Below are 19,152 nucleotides of genomic sequence, written 5' to 3'. Positions count from 1 at the left end.
GGCGTTCTGTCCTTCTAGTGGTGGCTAGGCCGCCTAGAGATTGCTGAGCCTGCTATAGCTTTGGCTAAGAGACCTGTCCTTTAGCTCAAGCAATAGAAACTCATGCACTGGTAAAAATCTCTCCCAGTTAGAAATGACAAGTTCCTGACCATGAAGGAAGGCAGCCCTTCCATCTTCAATAGTGATCCTGGGATAAATTTTGACTGGTGCACACCGAGGAATATTCTGACCTTATAGAATAGAGGAGTGGGGAGGTAGCATGGGGTGGAAAGAAAGAAATAGCAGGCCAAGAAGCCCTTCAATGCTTGCTATTTCTTGCACATCTGAGGAGCTGTCCCTCTCATCACTACATAGTTATCTCCTGGGGGAAGGAGATAGAGGTGATAGTGAGGCTTGGGAACCTTCAACAAGAGCTGGAAGCAACAACCAGGACATTAGGGCCTAATGACCCACAGCAACAGCTGGGAATGATTAGGCCATGATGACCTGCTGCCACAGCTGAGGACAAAAACCTTCAGTTTTTAAGGTGAGTTAGGATACCCGAATCCCACTATTACATCCTCACAGGCTGCGCAAGGAAGGATATGTAGTTATAGCTTGTCTAAGGAATCTGCAAACCTCAGAGCAGTTTACAACTCTCAGTAAACTCTGTGCCTCAAAGTCTATCCTCTGTGTATTTTTGGAAAATTCCCTCTGTCTGGTTGTGCATGCACACCAAGAAGAAACAGCACCTCTATGGCATGGTCTTTTCTGCATTGATTTGTCATGTGTGAGGATGAGCAGAGGAACCCAGCACTGATGATTATCCCCTGTGCTGCACTCCATGCAGAGCAGCAGGGAAACCAGGAGCTGAGGACTTACTGCACTTTGCAGACGTATGCGGTTTGAGGGAAAGATTTCATTTTAGGCTTGTCTACCTGGTGCCTTAGTCGTCACTAGCTGGGGAGTAAATTGTAACATGCAGCAGCATGACATGCACTAACTGATCTGTGTGGACCCTGCTAACATGTGCTAAAAATTCCCTAGTGCACATTAATATAATACTGTTTGAAATGGGTCTACATTAACATGCACTAGGGAACTTTTAGTGGGCACCAGCAGGGCCAGTTAGTGTGTAACACATTAGTGCACATTAGCTTACACCCTAGCTAATGTGAACAGAGGTACAGTGTAGACAAGCCTTTAGAACACTTCCTTGGAGAATCCCCTAAGTAAGACTCTTCAGAAGAAGAAGGAAATCAGGGGGATTCTCTCTTCCCTCAGTGCTTTAGGTTAGGGTCACTAGAAGGATTTGAACAACTGAGTCTTTCTTATGCCTCCCCTTGATCCTCCTCTGGTGGAGAGAGAGAAATTTCAGACTGAGAGTCCCAGTATTGCTAACTTCGAGATCAAAAATCATCAGTCAGAACCCCCAAAATCATGAGACTAAAAAAAAAAATTGTATCATTCTTTATAGTCTTTCTTTTGAATTCCCCTCTACTCCTCCACCAATGTGTGTGAGATAATTTCAGGTGGAAAACCCTTAATGCACACAAACCCTTAATACACTTCTCTGCCTGACTGTTCAGATGGAGACTCCACTTACCTTCTCCACATCCCTGAAACAGGGGAGCTGCCATCCATTTCCTATTAGTAAGGCTACGATTTAGCCACATAGGTCACTGTAGCCACAGATTCCGTGACTTTACCGGACCTCCATGACTTCTTCCGCTTCAGCTGTCAGGGCCTGAAGCTGGGGCAGGAGGTGGGACTGTGCACCCCTGCCCTGCAACTGGGGATGGAACCAGGGCCCTTCAGCCTCTGCTCTGAGACTTGTGGAGGGGGCTGCAGCCCAGCTGGGGGCTGAAGCTTGGGCTGTGCACTCTGTTCCGTGGCAGGGGCTGCAGCGGGGGCCGCCTCCCCCCCCAGCTGTGGCTGGAGCCATGCACCCCTGTCCCGCAGCTACAGCCAGCTCTAGAGCAGGAGCTGCACACCCCCCATTTCTATTCCCCTGCAGCTGGGGCCGTGTATCCCTGACCGGTGGCTGCAGAAGGGGGCTGTGCATCCCTCTTGCGGCTTCCCAGGGCTCCTCCTGCAGGCTCCAAAATCCTGTAACTTGCCATTAATTTGCAAGAGCTGGCAATACTGCAGTCTGGGGGGTAGGGAGGGGTGGACCTTGTGGTTGCTCTTTAGAGCAGCTTTCTTGCTCTGAGAAAAGGGGGAGTGGCTTGGGAAGGCTGTGCTGGAGTAGGTCGGGGGGGGGGAGGGAGGGGAGGTTTGCAGCATCCCATGTTTTGTTCAAGGGAGATTCGTGGACATGCCCTGGACATAGGCTGACCCCACCCAAGGAGCTTTAAGCTCCAACTGTGGTGGTTCAAAGGGAGTCCTTGGCTCAGGTGCTGCACTAAGACTCGTGTGCGGAACAGATGGAGGGGGTGGGCGGGAGGCCCTCTTACCTGGCTCTCGCTGGTGTCTCCGGATCCCTGTCAGTAGCTCCCTGGCACTGCAGCGGGGAGAAGGGCTGGGTAACGCCTTCACAATTACTCATGGCTGCGAGTTCAGGCTCCAGTGGCTGGTTGGGAACAGGAAGATTCCTTGGACCTCTGATTTTGGGTTTCAATCCGTATTCCCCTGTCCTGCCACATGAGGGGAATGGGGGAACTGCCACTTGTACTAATCCCAAGGCCATTGCTTCTCCCTCTGCCAGGCCTGAGGGGATTTCGCTGCTGAGGAGCTGCCACTGCTTCCTGAGAGCACTTCCCAAGGCAGTCCTGGGAGGGAGGGAGGCTACAGGAAACTCTGCCTCTTCCTGAGCACTTGAGAGGGGCCTGAGTCTCCGCAGAACAGCATAGACAGATCTCCATGAAGGCCCTCAGTCAGAGGGGGACGTGCAGGAGCCATGGTATCTGGCTTTCCCTCTCTTCTTCACCTTCTCTGCCATTCTGCACTCCTTGTGCGGGAGCATAGGGCATCCCTGTGACTATCCTCTCTGACACTAAAGGCAGATCCTCATGGCCTAGAAATGTTAAGCATTTTCTTCTTAAAGTTGCTCTGCAGCAGGGAGTAGCTGGTCTCCCTATTTGCAGCTGGAGAACCAGACCTAAGCAGGAGGTTTCTGAGGTGGAGTCACACCACCTCTGCCTCTGACTGACACCTGTGGTCTTCCTCCAAGGCCGCATAGAGGAGAGCCCCACTGTCAAGGATCCATGGGCCTCATTACAAACAAGAAATGAAATGCGGTCTACACTGACCTGTTAGGGCTGAGATTTTACAGGCAATACAGGTAAGAATTTCACTATGGTTGCTATGGGAACCATAACATGGCCAAATTGCACACCCCTTAAGTATTAGTTACCACACGTTAGACCAAGACTACTACATATGTTCAAGTGGAATGAGTTACAATTCACATGGCAGCCATAGCGAGATTTTTTGAGAATTGCACATAAAAATATTATTTAAAAATGTTTCTCATTACGCTTCTGAATTTACTCACTTTTAGGAATGTTTTATCCTGACTTGCTCAGTAGACTTTGCTTGGAGCTGATAAGGACTGTAACTTTATCTACATATTTATAATTCTTAGATCTGTATTCTAGGAGCATGTGAGCACATCAGCTAATCCTGTAGCTGTAAGCAGGCGGTATGTGCATTTTATGGCTGGGATTTATCAAGGTCAACAAGAAAATCCTGGCTAGGTTCAGGCAGGATGCTTTCTGAATCTTTCAATTTCAGTAAAAATACCATCAATAGACTAGAAATGGTATAAAGGGTTGTACAGTCTCAAAAAGCATCCACCACTTTGCTCACACAGGTTTACAGTATTGTCAGCCTCAAGAGATCAAAAATCATGCTTATATATTTTTTATATATATAGATAGATAGATAGATAGATATGGGGGGGAGGGAGAGAGTCCATCTGTTGAATTTTGAACTCCCACACCCATCCCCCGCACGTGAGACACATTTAATGTTACCCATCTCCCAAATGTATTGGGTAAGGTAATTTTGGCCCCAGTGAATAATCTCTTACCACTACATCTGTCCATGCCCTGGCCGGTGGTTAAATCTTTTCCCCAAACCCTGCATTAATTCAGCCTTCCTCAGTGCTAACACTCATTAGTTCAGCTTCCCCAGCGGTTCTGGCACTCCAGCTTCACTTCTGCTCCTCCTAGGATTCTTCATTCTTTTCTCCCCCTTCCAGGCTGGGTGTGCAGCTCCAACAATTCTTCACCCCTCCCCACACCTTTCCTAGGCCAGGTGCTGTAGTGAGAGAGAGGGGAGGAGTCACTCTGTCCTCGCTGCTCACAGGAGGGAGCAGCCTCATCCAGAGTGTTTTTTTTTTTTTTTGGTGGGCTCTTTAACTCTCCATTCCAGCCCCACCTCTCTCAAGAATGGCTTTGGATTGCTATGGGGAGGGAGAAGAGAGCTCTGCCTGCAGAAGCTCTGATTGGTTATTCTGGCCCAGGAGATGGGCAAGTGGGGCAGGCAACCAGTCAGAGGGCTGGAGTTTCCATATCACTCATAAAAAATTAAAAAAATAAATAAAAGTAACAAGATTTGGCAACTACCCCCCTCTAGACTGCCAAAAGGTATAATTTTTAATAAATCATTGCACAATTTTCTTTCAGTTGATTCATGTACATTTTAAAAAGCCTAGAAAAAAAGTTATGTAAGCAAACTCCTTTTCTTCAGCTTAAACCAAGCTGCTGCTGTGATGAATAATTAGAGCTACTGGTTCCAACAATGCTTTGAGGCTCAGTGTCCTCTTTGACACCACCTGGTGGGGCTCCAGTTTTATACACCTTGTGCAGCTCCTCTGGGAGCAGCACACCAATCCAAATCAGCCTCAGATCTTGAGGGCCGAGATTTCATGAACAGACTCTCTTAGCTGTGGGAAGTTCTAGTCACCAACAACCCAGCAATTAATATAGTTTGTAAGAAAAGTCAAGAAGGAGTTAAGATGACTGGTAATTATGTATAGGGCAGAAGAATACAGCTTCATTTTCAGTAACTAAGTTGAGATCACAGTACTGGCAACTAGAACTGAACAGGTAACTTATAAATAGCAAGTTTTATATGACAAGCATTGGACAAAATAGTGTAAAGCTTTTTTTTTGGGAGGGGGGGGCGAAGAGACCCTTTCTGACCATTAAAAAAAAAGTCAGTACTTGACACCTTCAAACAGTGTTGGTTCTTTTAAAAGCATTAGGAATTTCTGTTATAGTGGCTTGTGGATGCACATTTCTGTTTTAACAGTCCTTTATGGAAATACTCTACGGTATTAACCCCCAATCTGGATTAGCAGGGTGAGTAATTTCACTTTAAGAATGAAGTTATTTTAGAACTACCTGAGGACCAAAATCCCACCCATGTGTACAGACTAATGTTTATTTCCTGGCGTCCTGCAATAGCAGACTACTTCCCTATAAGGTTTCTATGTGAATTATCTAACACGATTATATTGTTTAAATTATGTTCAACAGCCCTCTCGCTATTTATTCCCTAAATGGTGCCACAGTAGCACTGTCTCAATTTAGTTCTCTCTGCTTGTATGCTCTTTTGATTATGTGAATTGGTATTTTTGAATTTAAAGTTAGAAACCTTTTTCTTGGTCATTACAAACTAATGGTTACAAGATGCCACCTAGTGGCATTACTTCTACAACACAGAGAAAATGTAATATTCTATAATAGTACAAGCAATTCCAACCCAGTGGCAAAAAACAATTACCTAAAGATGTATACTTAATGCTAATGAAAGTATGTGCACACATCTGGCAAATACATCACCCAATGGTAAACCATTTTAAAGGTGCCATTTTCATCTTATATTTTAAAATAAATAATCTAATCTAGTATGTGTCAAACATGACCTTTTCCCCACTTAAGTATAATTAAGAAACGAGTGCAAAAACACTATTCTAAAGTGAACTGCTACTACTTTAATAAACAATTCCAAGGAGGCAGAATCAAAGTTTTGTTTCCTTTCACAGAAAATGTTAATACAAATCTGTAATAGCAGCATAACTTAATTTACCAAAAAAGGTTGATGTTTGAAAGCCCTAGGAATATGCACAAAAAATAGTTCATATCTTTTTATACAAATAAAAGTATTGTTTTTTGAATATTCATAAAGTGACATGACACTGAGCAACATGTTTCTTCACATTGACATTCAAAGTTTAGGTGGATCAGTTGCAATGTAAGACCCCCGTATCATACTCAGTCAAGCACCATGGCAGATAGTGCATTAAGGTCTCTCATGAATGGATGTTCAGCTAGTATTCGATCAATCTTCTGTCTTTGCTCAGAATCAGGAAATATTTTTATCAATGCTTCCCTTAGTTGTATTGTTTCTGTCGTAGATCTTTGTGGTGGAATTGTTAGACCAGTCTGAACGTTAGGCAAGTTTGGTTCAAATGGAAGCCTGGCAGATGGAGGACCACCATGTACTTGGTTCATAGGTTGTCTATTATTACTGCATGACTTGGGTATTGGCATGAAGTGTGAGGTCCCAGAAGAATGCACTCCCCCAGTCGGTAGAGTTATTTGTGCTGGTGGAAAATCTCTATAGAACAAAAGTGAAATTTCTAGTAAATTAAGGAAGAAGTGGTATTGAGTATAAAAAGTGTAGGCAAAATAGAGCCTCTGAACCCTACATTCTAGTATTCTTCAGATTGTTTTGGATTAAAGATGTAGTTCACTGGATTACATCAAAGTGATGCAAAAGTGATACAAAACAGTAAGTACTACAATCTACCTAAGGGACTTCAAATCTGAAGCCTAAGAGATAGTAACAGAGATTAGCATTAGATATGATTGGCTATGATGCACGTTTTAGACAGGTAAAGAGTGCTCAACATTCAAGTGCTCAATTAGCAAAACATTCAAGTAATCAGTTTTACATTTTTACAAAATGCCATGTACTAACTTCAGTATTACTTAGTTATAGTAGAGATGGATAAAAAAACTATTAAGTCAACTAGTAATACTATTAAGTCAGTTCATTACATAAATTCTCATACATGATGGCTTAAAATCAGCCAACAACTATTTTTATCTTGATATCTCTAATGAAATAGTCACTTTTTAAAGAGTTACGTGTTTATCATCATCATCATCATGAAAAGAAATACTAAAATATTTTCATTAAAACTTTAAGGTTAAAAGTGCAAGAACCCCCAGATCAGGGCTCTTTCTATTCCAAATGCTGACAATACTGCCACTACTTATCTGTTCAAGAAGCTGCATTCATTTCACTGATTTAGAAACTAGGAAAGTCTTATGTGGTGCAATGGAAAAAACCAAAAGTTTGAACTCATGTCTTTGTAGGAATAAAAGATCTGATTTTTAAATATATTTCTAAATTATGGTAGTAAATTTAAATCTACGCATTTTAAAACAAATTAAGATTAAAAATGAAATAGATTAAAAAGTCATTTAGTTCCAGATGTCTTGGCAGGCATTGTTAATAGTATGACGTAGTAACCTGAGGGTAGCTTGGAAAATGAAAATAGGAAAAAAGTTGTGTGTCTCCCATGTGCAGAATATACCGTTAATATGTCTATTTATCTTAGGTTTTTATCCAAATGCTGATCATCAGTAAGGGGTAATCAAGGATATATTTAGATGAACTCATTCTATTTCTTATAAAACAGAGTCACTAGGTTATGCATCATAGGTTTGTGTAATACCAACATGCTATGTGGACCACCACATTTATGTGAATGCCACCACAATCAAACCTCAGAGGAAGTTACTGAGGCACTTGCCTTGCTTATTGTGAGATCCTGGTTAGATGCATGTAACGTCACCACCACTTTCTGAACAGACTAAAGTAACAAAAATAACACATTTTTTCCTGTAAAGCTATTACATCTTTAGAGCTCATGCTCTTAATATATTTTTCATACTGTACACTGTGACTTTGTTTATATAAGTAAATTACTTCAGGTTTCAGTTAAAGCATTTATTGCCCCTTGTAAGCCTTGGCTCTCAAAGCAGAATGAAGAGACTGCTATACCTAAAACAGCCTTCACTCCGAAGGAAGTCCTCTAATCTAGGTCCATTTCTTCCCAAAGGATCATCAGGAACCATGAATAGTCCCCAACAAATGTGTATTGGAGCAACCTGCAACAGTAAATAGTAATGAATAGCTCTACCAATACAATTAGTTTTTTCAACCCTCCCACTCCCAGTATGTAGAATTAACCACCTAATTTCATAGCCAGAATCAGTACAGTCTGATCAATGAACTTCTATTCTGCTCTAATTAAAAATGACATTCTCTTCCAAAATCATGAATTAATGGGTGATTATATGGAAATGAAAATCCCGCCACTATTCCTGACTACAGTGGATTTCTTAAACCTGGAAAGGTCTGGGCCACTGCAAAAACTAGTGAGAGAGAGAAAGGACTACATAGATTTTATTATTATATTATACTTCCTTGTCCGTATATTCAAAATGATTAGCTCAAGACTCCTACATCATTGCAAGCCGCCACAACTGATTGGGATCCGTGACCAAAAACACAACAGAGTGTCTCCCAGGGACAGACACCTAGATGCTGACCTAGTCTTGTGTGAAGATTTTTTTATTTAAGTTAGTTGATTGCAAATCCTTAACATTAAAAGTAATCAGAAGTTCCTGTGTTTATATAACTCAATACAAACTTGAATACAATAGTGGAAGAGATTATTTCTGTACCATTTAAGCACCTTCTTCCTATTTAAATCTTAATAAAAACTACTTATTAGTATTTTGTCTTCTGACTAGAATATAGGGCCCGTTTCAAAGTCTACTGAAGCCAGTTGGATTCTTTCCATCGATTTGGGATTAGACCTGAATGAAAATGGAATAACTGATATGTCATTTAAATTTAATATGACAACCCCCATTTTAAGATTTACGTTAGATTTTAGACTTTGTTTACATACCTTTAAAAAATTTAAAAGTTAATTGTTGAAGGAGGTTGTTTACAGGTAAACATGCAGGTGTATTGTACCTGCAATATGGCTTTTCTCATGTCATTAATTGGAACAGTTTGACAAAATCAACAAGGACGTTCAGAATAGAAAGCCACTGCAAAAAGTCTATGGGAAAAATCATCAATGAAGTGTTATGAATTAATAAATACCCACCCATATGGCATTGGTCATTGTATTTCTTCATTAAAATGAGAAAGGTACAATTCAGAAGCACCAAAATGGGTATTTGCAATATGCCTTTGTCACTTCATGATTAAACTACTGCAGTGGACCCTACAAAGGGTTACTCCTTAAAACCACCCATAAACTGAAGATTCTGCAGCATGCAATGACCCAGCTGATAAATGGAGTATCTCACTACAAGAATCTGAGATCAGTGGTCTGTGAAATTACATCCAGAAACCAAGCTTTGACCAGCAAAGCCTTAAATGCTTAGGACCTACTTACCTATCTGACAAACTGCCTTGCTCCCTGTGCCAATAGCTGAGATTAGCAAAGATTCTCAAGCTTATGTAACCATGCATCTTCAATGGGAAGGGCTACTGACAGGATGTTTGGGAAGAGAGGGGGAGGCACAGCTTTAAATTTTGTTCCCACCTCAGTCTAAAACAGCCCAAATAATGATTACTTTCAGATGTGCCTTTTTGCCCCCCAGACATTTGAAAATGGGGGTGAGTTGTTGGAGCAGGATGTCAGGTGAAGGGTTATGTTGTATGGTATTGCTAAAGTTTATGTCACAGCATTATTTTAAAAATTATATTAAGGGCATCTAGAGCATAAGAATAGGACTCTCTTTTAGGGTTTGTATAAATCCGTATAATTACCTTTTTTGAATAATCTCTCTCCAAGAATATGATTCAGTCACAAATTCTCTGAAATTATCATTGGTAACAATAATGCCTCCAGTTTTATCAGCAAGATGCAGCAAAAATCTACAACAATTATTCAAAGACAGTTAAAATATTTTTTTCAGTTTAGTTCTGGCCAAAAGCCATTCACATCAGCTAGAAAACAAGCATCACAGTCATATAAGAGAAAGCCTCCCCTAATTAGACAGTGTAGATCTACTAATGAAAACATCTGTTTTAAAATTTTTAGAAAGTGGGACTGGTTGACCTCAACCAACCAAAAAATGAATCCCAAGCCTCAGCTGACTGCAAGCAGCACTGCTTCCTCAGGCAAGTTTTTTAAGTTAGTTTTGGTGCTAGTGGTCATCATAGAAATGCTAACTGAGTATGTTGAATTACAGGTTTACAAAAAGTGGTATGTAGAGGTAAATAAAGCTGCATGTCTAAAATAAATCAGTAAAGTTGAAAGTTCATTACACAATTCAACCTAAGTCCATTGCCAGACATTCTCTTTGGCTAGTCTGGCTGTGTCCCCTTGTGCAGCAGGATAATACTTCAGCACCATTGCATTACTACCTCTATGTTTGCCTGTTTCATCAGCTCTTTTATCAATGAGTAATATAGCCTTTTCATAATTATATGATTAAAATTAATGGAAGTTTTCATTATTGATATATTAATACAAGAACTACCTTGAAAGTACACAAGTTGTTTATTCCTCTGGAAATAAACTATCCCACTTTTTGCTATTTAAAAACACCAGTTATGAATCATTTTGGATGTACAGAGTTTAAAAAGAATAAATTATTCTCAGAGTTTTGCTTACATGTACCTTGAACACAGATTCAATGTAAACAACAATGTGATACTCTGATTTCCACAGCAATCAGAAGTCTTTCCATTGAAAGTATACAGCATTTGTATTATAATAATGCTGTTCTGTTTTAAGGCAATAAATTTAAAAGTATGTAAGATGATATAACACTGAGCCCAAAAGAACTACTGTGGGAACAACTAATGGATTGCCTACTCTTTGTGCCTTTTAATTTTCTGATATAACACTGCTTTAATGGAGAGGTTTTTGGTTATTTATTTTTAAGAACTACTAAAATGTACTGGTGCATTTAATTTTATTTTCACATTCATGAGTACATGATGGTTAGACTGCATATTCAATGACATCAGGCATGGTCTATGTACAAGAACATACCATCTCCTTAGTCAGTAGAAAAACAAAAAGTTGGATTGCTTATCAGCTGGGAGAGAGGGAGATGCAGCAAAAAAGCTAACTTCCAGATGGCTAGCTCAGAGCTGCAGCTGCTTGTCTTTGCCAAATTTTAAAGGGTTAGCTGATAAAAGAAAAGTTTCTAGCATGCTCTTCTAACTAGCGGCCTGGCATTGGGAGATTTTAGTAGAAATCATTCAATGATTAAGAAAGCTAACTAACTGTGGAAAGAAACTCTCCACTTGCATGAGCGAGACACATCTGGTTAAAAGACTTCCCCAGAACTTCAAGGTTGGAGGTGGTGTTTAAAATAAATATGGTATTTTGTTGATGTGTTTCTAAATAAAACCGGGATGCAAGTTTACTTGCATTACTTACATTAACTGCCTTTGTTTTTAGTTTACCACCATACGGCACGCTAGGGCTACAATTCACCTCGAGTGCAGCAAGTTTACAGAGTCAACATTTGCACATTGCAACCTATGCAACTCAGCACAAGGTAACAATCTCTTGTCCTCTTCCACGCCATCTTAGAAGCTGGAAGGTAGAAAGAGGGTCAGGCAAAAACTCCTCTTAGTAGTTATATGTTATTTCAATGGGCACAGATCCAGACATGTGTGTGTTCAATCTCCACAACTCAATGGGTTTATAAATTAGTAAACCTCAGCAAGTGATTTAATACAAAACTTGTCAAAGACACTTTCCTCACTGAGGACTAAAATCCATGACAAGTTTTAATGAGAGAAAACTACCAAATTATACAGAATACCCATGTCATGCAAGGATGAATGATGATAGTTTTAAAGTTGCTAGATTTTGGCTACATATAATGCCATTAAAAATGCTGGCCTTAATGACATTCTGAAAGCAGAATGTGTACAAGGGAGTGAGGGTCATTTAAATAATGATCCTTGATAGGACAGATACACCACAGTTGCACACAAAAGATATGGAACACCTCTTAGACATGAAATTGGTGCTTGACTCTCAGGTTATGTTTACCTCACAATATCAGTCATGAGGTATGACAGTCATTGTGTATCTTTTAAAAGGGTTTAACTCCCATCTTTCATACCTGTCATCATGAGCAGCAATTCTCGCTCCCAATACCATCCTTGCAGGAGTTAGAGACAATATTCCAACATCCTGGAGCTGTGTTAAGAAATGCTGCTCTGTTAAAAGGGTAAAACAAACATTCAGTTTTAAAGGCAAGGCTTTCTTCTTTAAAGTGTTTATTTACAGAATTTACATTTAGTCTACATAACATGCAAAACAGCTTATCTTCTCTGAGAACAGTACCTACTGATCCACACGGATGGCACGCTGCATCTTAGAAATGGACTACTGCTGGTAAGTCTGACATGGATGGAGCCAGTGGCCCATAAATTCCTAAATTCTAACCTGCCTCTAAAACCTATCTCCATCCGTGGCAGGTCAGTTAGACTAAAAACATTTAAAACTAGAGTGCTTACAGTTAAGCACCTAAACAGGTAGCTTGATTTTCAGTGATGGTGAGCACCTAAAAGTCCCATTAACTGCATGTTTTAATTTTCCTAATTAAAGTGAAGCAACTGCTTCTTTACTTCATAGAACTGTTTCAAGGATGAACTAGCTCAGTCTTATAAATAACTTAAAAAATTTAAAGTTATTGAAGAGGTGAGAATGATTTTAAAAGGCTGAGACTAATGGAGGAAAGGTAAAGCTATGAGTTTAAGGACTTGTAAGTATTAAGGACTTGTCCTTACTAAGAAAAAGATGCGTTAACTCACATTAGCTACCACGAGTTAAAAACCTAGTGAAGACAAGGCAGTTTGTAGTTTTCACACAAGTTAGGTCAAGTTAAAAACTATAGGAGCACCTAAGGTTTAATTCAACCTGTTAACTCATATGAGCCTACAAACTGCCTAGGGGTTTACCTTATGTTAGCTAACTCGAGGTAAGAATACATTTTTTCTGATAAAGATGCATCCTCAGTGTCTTCATGATAGTGAAATATCAGCTCTTCAAAGAAGGGTCTGCAACACTGTTGAGCAAACCTGGAAAGGTTTCTCTAAATACCCAAACGTTAAGACAAACAGTGAAAACTGACTACTTTTGAATTGCAATAATTCAAGAGACATTTTGATATTTATGAGCAGCTAATTTCTATACCACATTACAAAATAAAGTATATAACACCTAACTGGATATTGTCAAGTGATTCAATAAAATTCAGAGAAATGTAAAAAACTTAATAGAAATGTCATTTACTTAGCAATTCAAAATTAGGTTATTTATCAATTACACTTTTGTGACAGGTACCAAATATCAAGAGCTGAACTTGGAAAGAGAGTTAATTAGATTAAATCCGAAAGAAAAGAAAGCAGGACATTATTCGCCTCACCTTTGATGTTAGGATCACGTTTTGTTCTCCACTGTGGAACAAACACAGTAATATTTCTGTGGCCACGTTTCCAAAAGTAATCAACAGCTACTGCAATTCCTCGACAGGAGAAGAACTTCTGTAGACCATGACTATAGAAAACAAGTGAGATTGGTTCATGTTGAATTGTACAACTATGGATGTTGAAGAAATTCAAAGTGTTGCGGTGAAGTTATATCTTGCACTATAAATACAATACCATCAAAAAATAAAGTTAGGGGGATGCTTATTGCTCTAGTTACATACAAGGTGCTCCATACAAGGAAGAGAGTTTAAGCGCAAAAAAGGGAGAAGTGTCTCTTCTGCCATATTACCAGACTCCTTCCTCTCAAAGCAAGGCAGATACACACATTAGCCAACTTCAAGTTTTGTAGGCAGAACTACATCCATCAGTCATGGGCAGGGACCAGGCCCTTCTGAAGAGCCCACCAGCTGAGAACTTCCAAAGTTGAAGCATATTCTAGTTTTATGATTAGCTCTCAATTACAGATTAAAATGATCCATATACAATGAATTAGAATGAAAATAAGTATTGTGCTGCAAAACACCAGACCCACCTTCTCTCCAGTTGGCACCAAAACATATTTCACCAGTAGGACCAGATGTGAGGACATGCCTTGTTAGATTCCTTTGAACAGCGGATATTGAGTTTGGGAAAGAGAAGGCCCTTCGCTCCTTTCCTACCCATTATATTGGGCTAGTAATTTTTAGCAAGATCAATTGATGAACCTCTGAGGCGAAGCTTCCTGAATTTTTTGCACTTCAGATAAACTACAACAGGAATAAAGTGGTAACACCTTTCTATTTTTGTGACCCCGCCTAGTGGCTCTAATAAAGGAGAGCAAACCAAGAAAGCATGGAACTAGCCTAATGTGGAAGATCCAGGTCAATTTACCAGAAGTTAAGATGTCTTGTTACAAAGAAAGACTTGATGGAAGTTAGAAATGAAAACAGGCGGGTAAGAATTTGATTCCCCAGTCAGTGGGTAAATCCTTCAACTATAAATGTTTAAAATATTTAATAACTGTATGATTATAGTCCTGAGGAATATTATTTATTACAGACTTTAACAAGGGATAGTGATAACACACAGCAATTACAGTGTGAATTATAAAAGTGTCTACAATTAAAGTAAATATTGAGCCCTGAGCGTAATAGCCCAATACTTCAATTTTTATTTCCTACTAAAAAGTTACTTTTGAAAATGATTAAACTCAGGTGTTCAAAAAATTCCAGCTAGGGATTGGATGTATATAGATAGGAATAATAATGCTTTTATATGCAAAATAAACTAATGCAGTTCAGCAAAAATGAATGGAACTGTATCCAGTGCTATTAAATTGGCAAATATTGAACAGAATTTAAGTTTTTATTCTAGAAACCATGATTTCCAGTATCCAACTTCCCAAATGAAAAAGCTGCATGGGCCAATTAGCAGTCCACCCAATTTCAAGAATTGACCTAGGTAAGAGAATTGAGCAAAGGGAAGACTTAATTAGCAGCAGGTAGAGAGAGATCTCCTTACATAACAAAACAAAATCTCACTGAAAGTTTGTGAAATAGATTAAACAAGACTAACACCAGTTTAAATTTTAAAAATCACTTTGTTTCATATCCTTCTACAGATCAGAAGTCAGATTTATAGGAACAGAGCCACACACAGAGTAGAGACAGCAGGTTAGATTATAACAGGTTCAAAAGAATTTAAACTGACGGAAGCAACTTAATGAAACATTACTCTGAATAGAAAGGAGGGCAGCAGGTTTCAGCACACATTTCACATTTTCAAATCAGGTAGATACCAAGAGAATGTAAAGTGATCTGCATAATGCAAGAACTAAACACATTTTAGATCATATGCATTTCAGATCAGGGAGCTCAGAAATAAGGCAGTAGGCCTACATTATTCAGTACTTTAGGATATGTCTACATTGCAATTGGGAGGTGTGATGCAGCACAGGTAGGCACACCTGAGCTAGCTTTGATCTAGTTATCTCACTAAAAATACCAGCGAAGCCATGGCAGCATGGGCAATGACATGGACTAGCTGCCCGAATATATACTGAAAGTCCCAGAGGAGCTTCACACAAGTAGCTAGTGCCAATTTAGCTAATTTGTCATTTAGATTTAGATTTTGGTTTCCCTAGTGAGAAAACAAGTGTCAAAGTGACCAGTGACAAATCTAGCAACTTTCACTGCCAGTTACACTGACATTCACAGAAAGAAGTCACCAATATATAGTCACAAAATCATTCACAAGCAGCTCAATAATAAAATCCATTCCATGCTGTTCTTACTACATTCTGTTGCACACCAAGTTAATGACATTATGTCTCAATTGAGCATGTTCTCAGAAGAAATCCCATTCCAGGGCTTCTTGGGCCGAGATCATTATAATCTGCAGGTGAGGAAAAGAAGTTTGTGGAGGCTAATTAAATATTTTGCTAAAGCCAGGCACATTTTGGACAAAGCAGCACATTTGCCAGGGCTTATTTTTACCCAAATGTGTTCTTTCTTGCTGCTCTATAATAGATAGTACACCTTGTGATGCAGAGAAATATGACTAATGAAGCAGTATACTGGGTGGAGGAGGCAGGTTAGCCAGTGAAGAGAGCTGCAAGGATGGAAGGTGGGGTGGGATGAGACAGGGACATATGCCCCAATAGCGTGGGGGAAGGAGAGGCACCATGCCTCCAGTTATAAAGCCCTTACTACAGGATCAAAGGTGGAGCTAGCTTGATTTAGGTTCCCCTTTACTTCTTTCCCTGGCGTGGCCTGGGATTAGCTGGCTAGCTGTTTTCAGAAATGAAACCCTGGAAGCAGGGGGAAGGGGTCCGGCTAGAAGATTTTTGTTTTTAAGTCTACTTTCTTGGCTCCCTGCAGCACTGAGGTCGGGTCAGAGGAATGCCCTCTTCCCCCTGGTTCTGGTCTCTCCCTTTCATTAACCTGTCGACTCTAATCCAGGCTGGCAAGAAAGGAAGGCTCAGCTGAAATTAACCAACCCCACCTAACCAGGACTGCAGTGTACAGAGCACTCTTCCCAATGAGCAGAGGGTTTCAGTTTTCTTCTCAATGAGCAGAGGGCGCCCTCCTGATGATGACAGTGTACTGTTGTAGTTGCTTCTGGTGTGCAACACAGTGTAGTAAAAAGAGCATGGAATGGATTTTATTAACACTATTGAGCTGCTTGTGAATGATTTTGTGACTATACTAGCCTGTGTGTGTGTATTCTTGACTCCTTTTGAGTGCTTAAACAGCTACATCTAGTGACTTTTCAGGATTTGTCTGGGGACTTCCTTGCTATGTGGAGATGGCAACACTGTGCACTTCCATGGCTTCATTGCTATTCTTGGCAAGCTAGCTAGATCAAAGCTACCTTGGGTATGCCTGTGTGTATCGTAATCACACCTCCCAGCTGCAGCATGGACATACCCTAAATGTTTTGAAGTCTACACTTATTACTTGAACAGCTAGTTTAGAGACTTTAGATCAACTAAATAACTAACTTCTAAAATACAATCTGCTAGCAGACATCTTAATTTAAATGTCTATACCACACTTTAATCCCCAGTAATATTTAACACCTCCTTTTTCTAAATTTCTTCCTTGCTTTATATTTTTGATGCCACCTACTTCAATCTGAGATCAGATTCTCTGAGTGGGGCTGAGGGGAAGGGGAAGGATAGACAGACCACTAATTATATTTGAACTGTAAACGAGAAACAATGTGGCCCCATTTATGTAACAGAATATGTTTGTGCAGCACTTTTTCCTGCTAGAAATAGTACTGTATGTGCTTCACACAACAAACATCAATATTTAAATAAAGTAATGTAATTGTCATAAAGAGTTAACCCTCACAGAAAACCCTTACCATCTACACCCTAATGTACAACTTTGTTTCTTTAAAAAAAAAAAAAACACCTATGCTTGATAATTTTAGCACTTGAATAGTCTTAGTTGGCTTTTGACATTCAGATCTTTGCTACTAATGCTTTCTTAGCAGAAAAGTCTGCCATCAAAAAACACATTAGTTCACATTATGACTGTGTTTTTGTAAGAGGGCAATTTTTGTTTAGAAGAGTGTAGAATTTGGAGGACACAGAGAAAGCAGCACAACTGGCAGTGACTCCTAAAACTGTTAAGTTATGCCTCTTCTGCAGTCGCTTTTGTTGCGAGGCTTTAAAAAAAAAAAAAAAAAAAAGACACAAATGAGTGATTTTGCCACCTGCACTTGAACAACAGATTTACAATCTCTCTCATGCAATCAAACTGTCCAGGCAGAAGTCTTAGAGCAGCAGCGCTTGACCCTCAAGACTCATGGACCTGGCAGGCAGGCAAAATGTGCAGTGATAAAGAGAGTGCCTCTTTCTTAAAGGTGATCTGCATGGGCAAAAAGAGGGGAAGTGCATTTTTGTTGCTTTATTATGTATAAATAAGGTAGGATTGGGGCAGAGGGTCTAAGGTTATCACTTTATAATTCATGACAAGAGAAAAACAATAAAGAATTTAAACGGCTTGTGTTCTACCCCTTGCCCCACCTTGCATGTGTCTTGGCTGTTGAGACTGCTCTTCAAGGCAGGGACAGTTGAGTACTGGATTTGTATAATACCTAGCACAATGCTCCTCTCCCTCCCCCTTCATGGCCCCACTCTTAGTTGGGCCTTAGGCACTACTGTAATAAATAATAATAAAGCCTGGGTAAATGGGGCACTGCCTAACAAGCTGAACTGTGAAATGTGGTCCTTGAGCTAGGTAGGCCTTTAAAAGACTGCAAGTAATTGTTGTTAATGAATCATCTTAGGGCATGGCTACACTTGCAGATGTAGCGTGCTGGGAGTTAAACCAGCCTTCGGGCTTGGCTACACTTGTGAGTTAGAGCGCATTAAACCAGTTCTGGGTGCCCTAGCTCACTACTAGTCCACACTGGCAAGGCACGTAGAGCACTCTGACTCCACGGCTAGAGCGCTCCTGGCACTGCACCTCGGCAAGAAGATTAACGCTTGGTGCGCCTTGGCTGAAATGCCCAGGTGTCAGTGTGAACAAGGTGTTGCATTACTGCGCTCTTATCAGCCTCCTCAAACGTCTCATAATCCCCTTAAGTCAAGTGGCCACTCTTCTCATTGTTTTGGAATCACTGCAGGAATGTGGATATGCCCTTTGAAAGCTCCGTTTCTGACAGCCGGCATGCTTATCTGCTCCGAGACAAAGCAACCATTACTGTGGAATGCTGTGTGTGAGAGAGAGAGAAGCGGAGGGGAGTGGGGGTCTTCTGCTGTCTGAACTTACAAGACAGCATACTGGCATGCTCTTCCCCCCACATACACGCAACACACTCCCTGTCACACTCCACCCCCCCCATTTGAAAAGCACGTTGCAGCCACTTGCATGCTGGGACAGCTACCACAATGCACTGCTTTCTGTAGCCTATGCAAGAGATGCTAATGTGGCCACACCAGTTCGCTTGTAGTTCTCAGTGTGGACAGATTGCAGCACTTTCCCTACTGCGCTCTATGAAGGCTGGTTTAACTCAAAGCGCTCTACATCTGCAAGCGTAGCCATGCCCTTCGGAGACCACAAGAGGGAAAACACTGCCCTGTGTTTACACTGTCAGCTGCAAACGCACTGGCATGGCCACATTAGCAGCTCTTGCAGCGCTGTGGAGTCAGAGCGCTCTACGTCCCTT

The 19,152-nt window shown here is 40.5% G+C and overlaps 1 protein-coding gene and 1 long non-coding RNA gene across 2 annotated transcripts in view; both read right to left on the bottom strand.

Moving 5' to 3' along the window:
- Positions 1-3,333, bottom strand: part of LOC122456236 — an 82,359-nt gene extending 79,026 nt beyond the window's left edge. The window contains exon 1 of the long non-coding RNA XR_006274998.1: positions 2,436-3,333. This is a non-coding gene — a long non-coding RNA (uncharacterized LOC122456236). The remainder of the gene's footprint in view (positions 1-2,435) is intronic.
- A 2,570-nt stretch (positions 3,334-5,903) lies between these two features.
- Positions 5,904-19,152, bottom strand: part of N4BP1 (NEDD4 binding protein 1) — a 35,495-nt gene continuing 22,246 nt past the window's right edge. Inside the window, 6 exon segments of the mRNA XM_038368188.2 lie at positions 5,904-6,549; positions 8,005-8,083; positions 8,086-8,111; positions 9,796-9,903; positions 12,120-12,216; positions 13,428-13,558. Coding sequence (XP_038224116.1) covers positions 6,204-6,549; positions 8,005-8,083; positions 8,086-8,111; positions 9,796-9,903; positions 12,120-12,216; positions 13,428-13,558 — 787 coding nt within the window. The 3' untranslated portion in view covers positions 5,904-6,203.

This window comes from Dermochelys coriacea, chromosome 12 (assembly GCF_009764565.3).
Source record: "Dermochelys coriacea isolate rDerCor1 chromosome 12, rDerCor1.pri.v4, whole genome shotgun sequence".
NCBI classification, from domain to species: domain Eukaryota; kingdom Metazoa; phylum Chordata; order Testudines; family Dermochelyidae; genus Dermochelys; species Dermochelys coriacea.
This window is presented reverse-complemented; position numbering and strand designations above follow the sequence as displayed.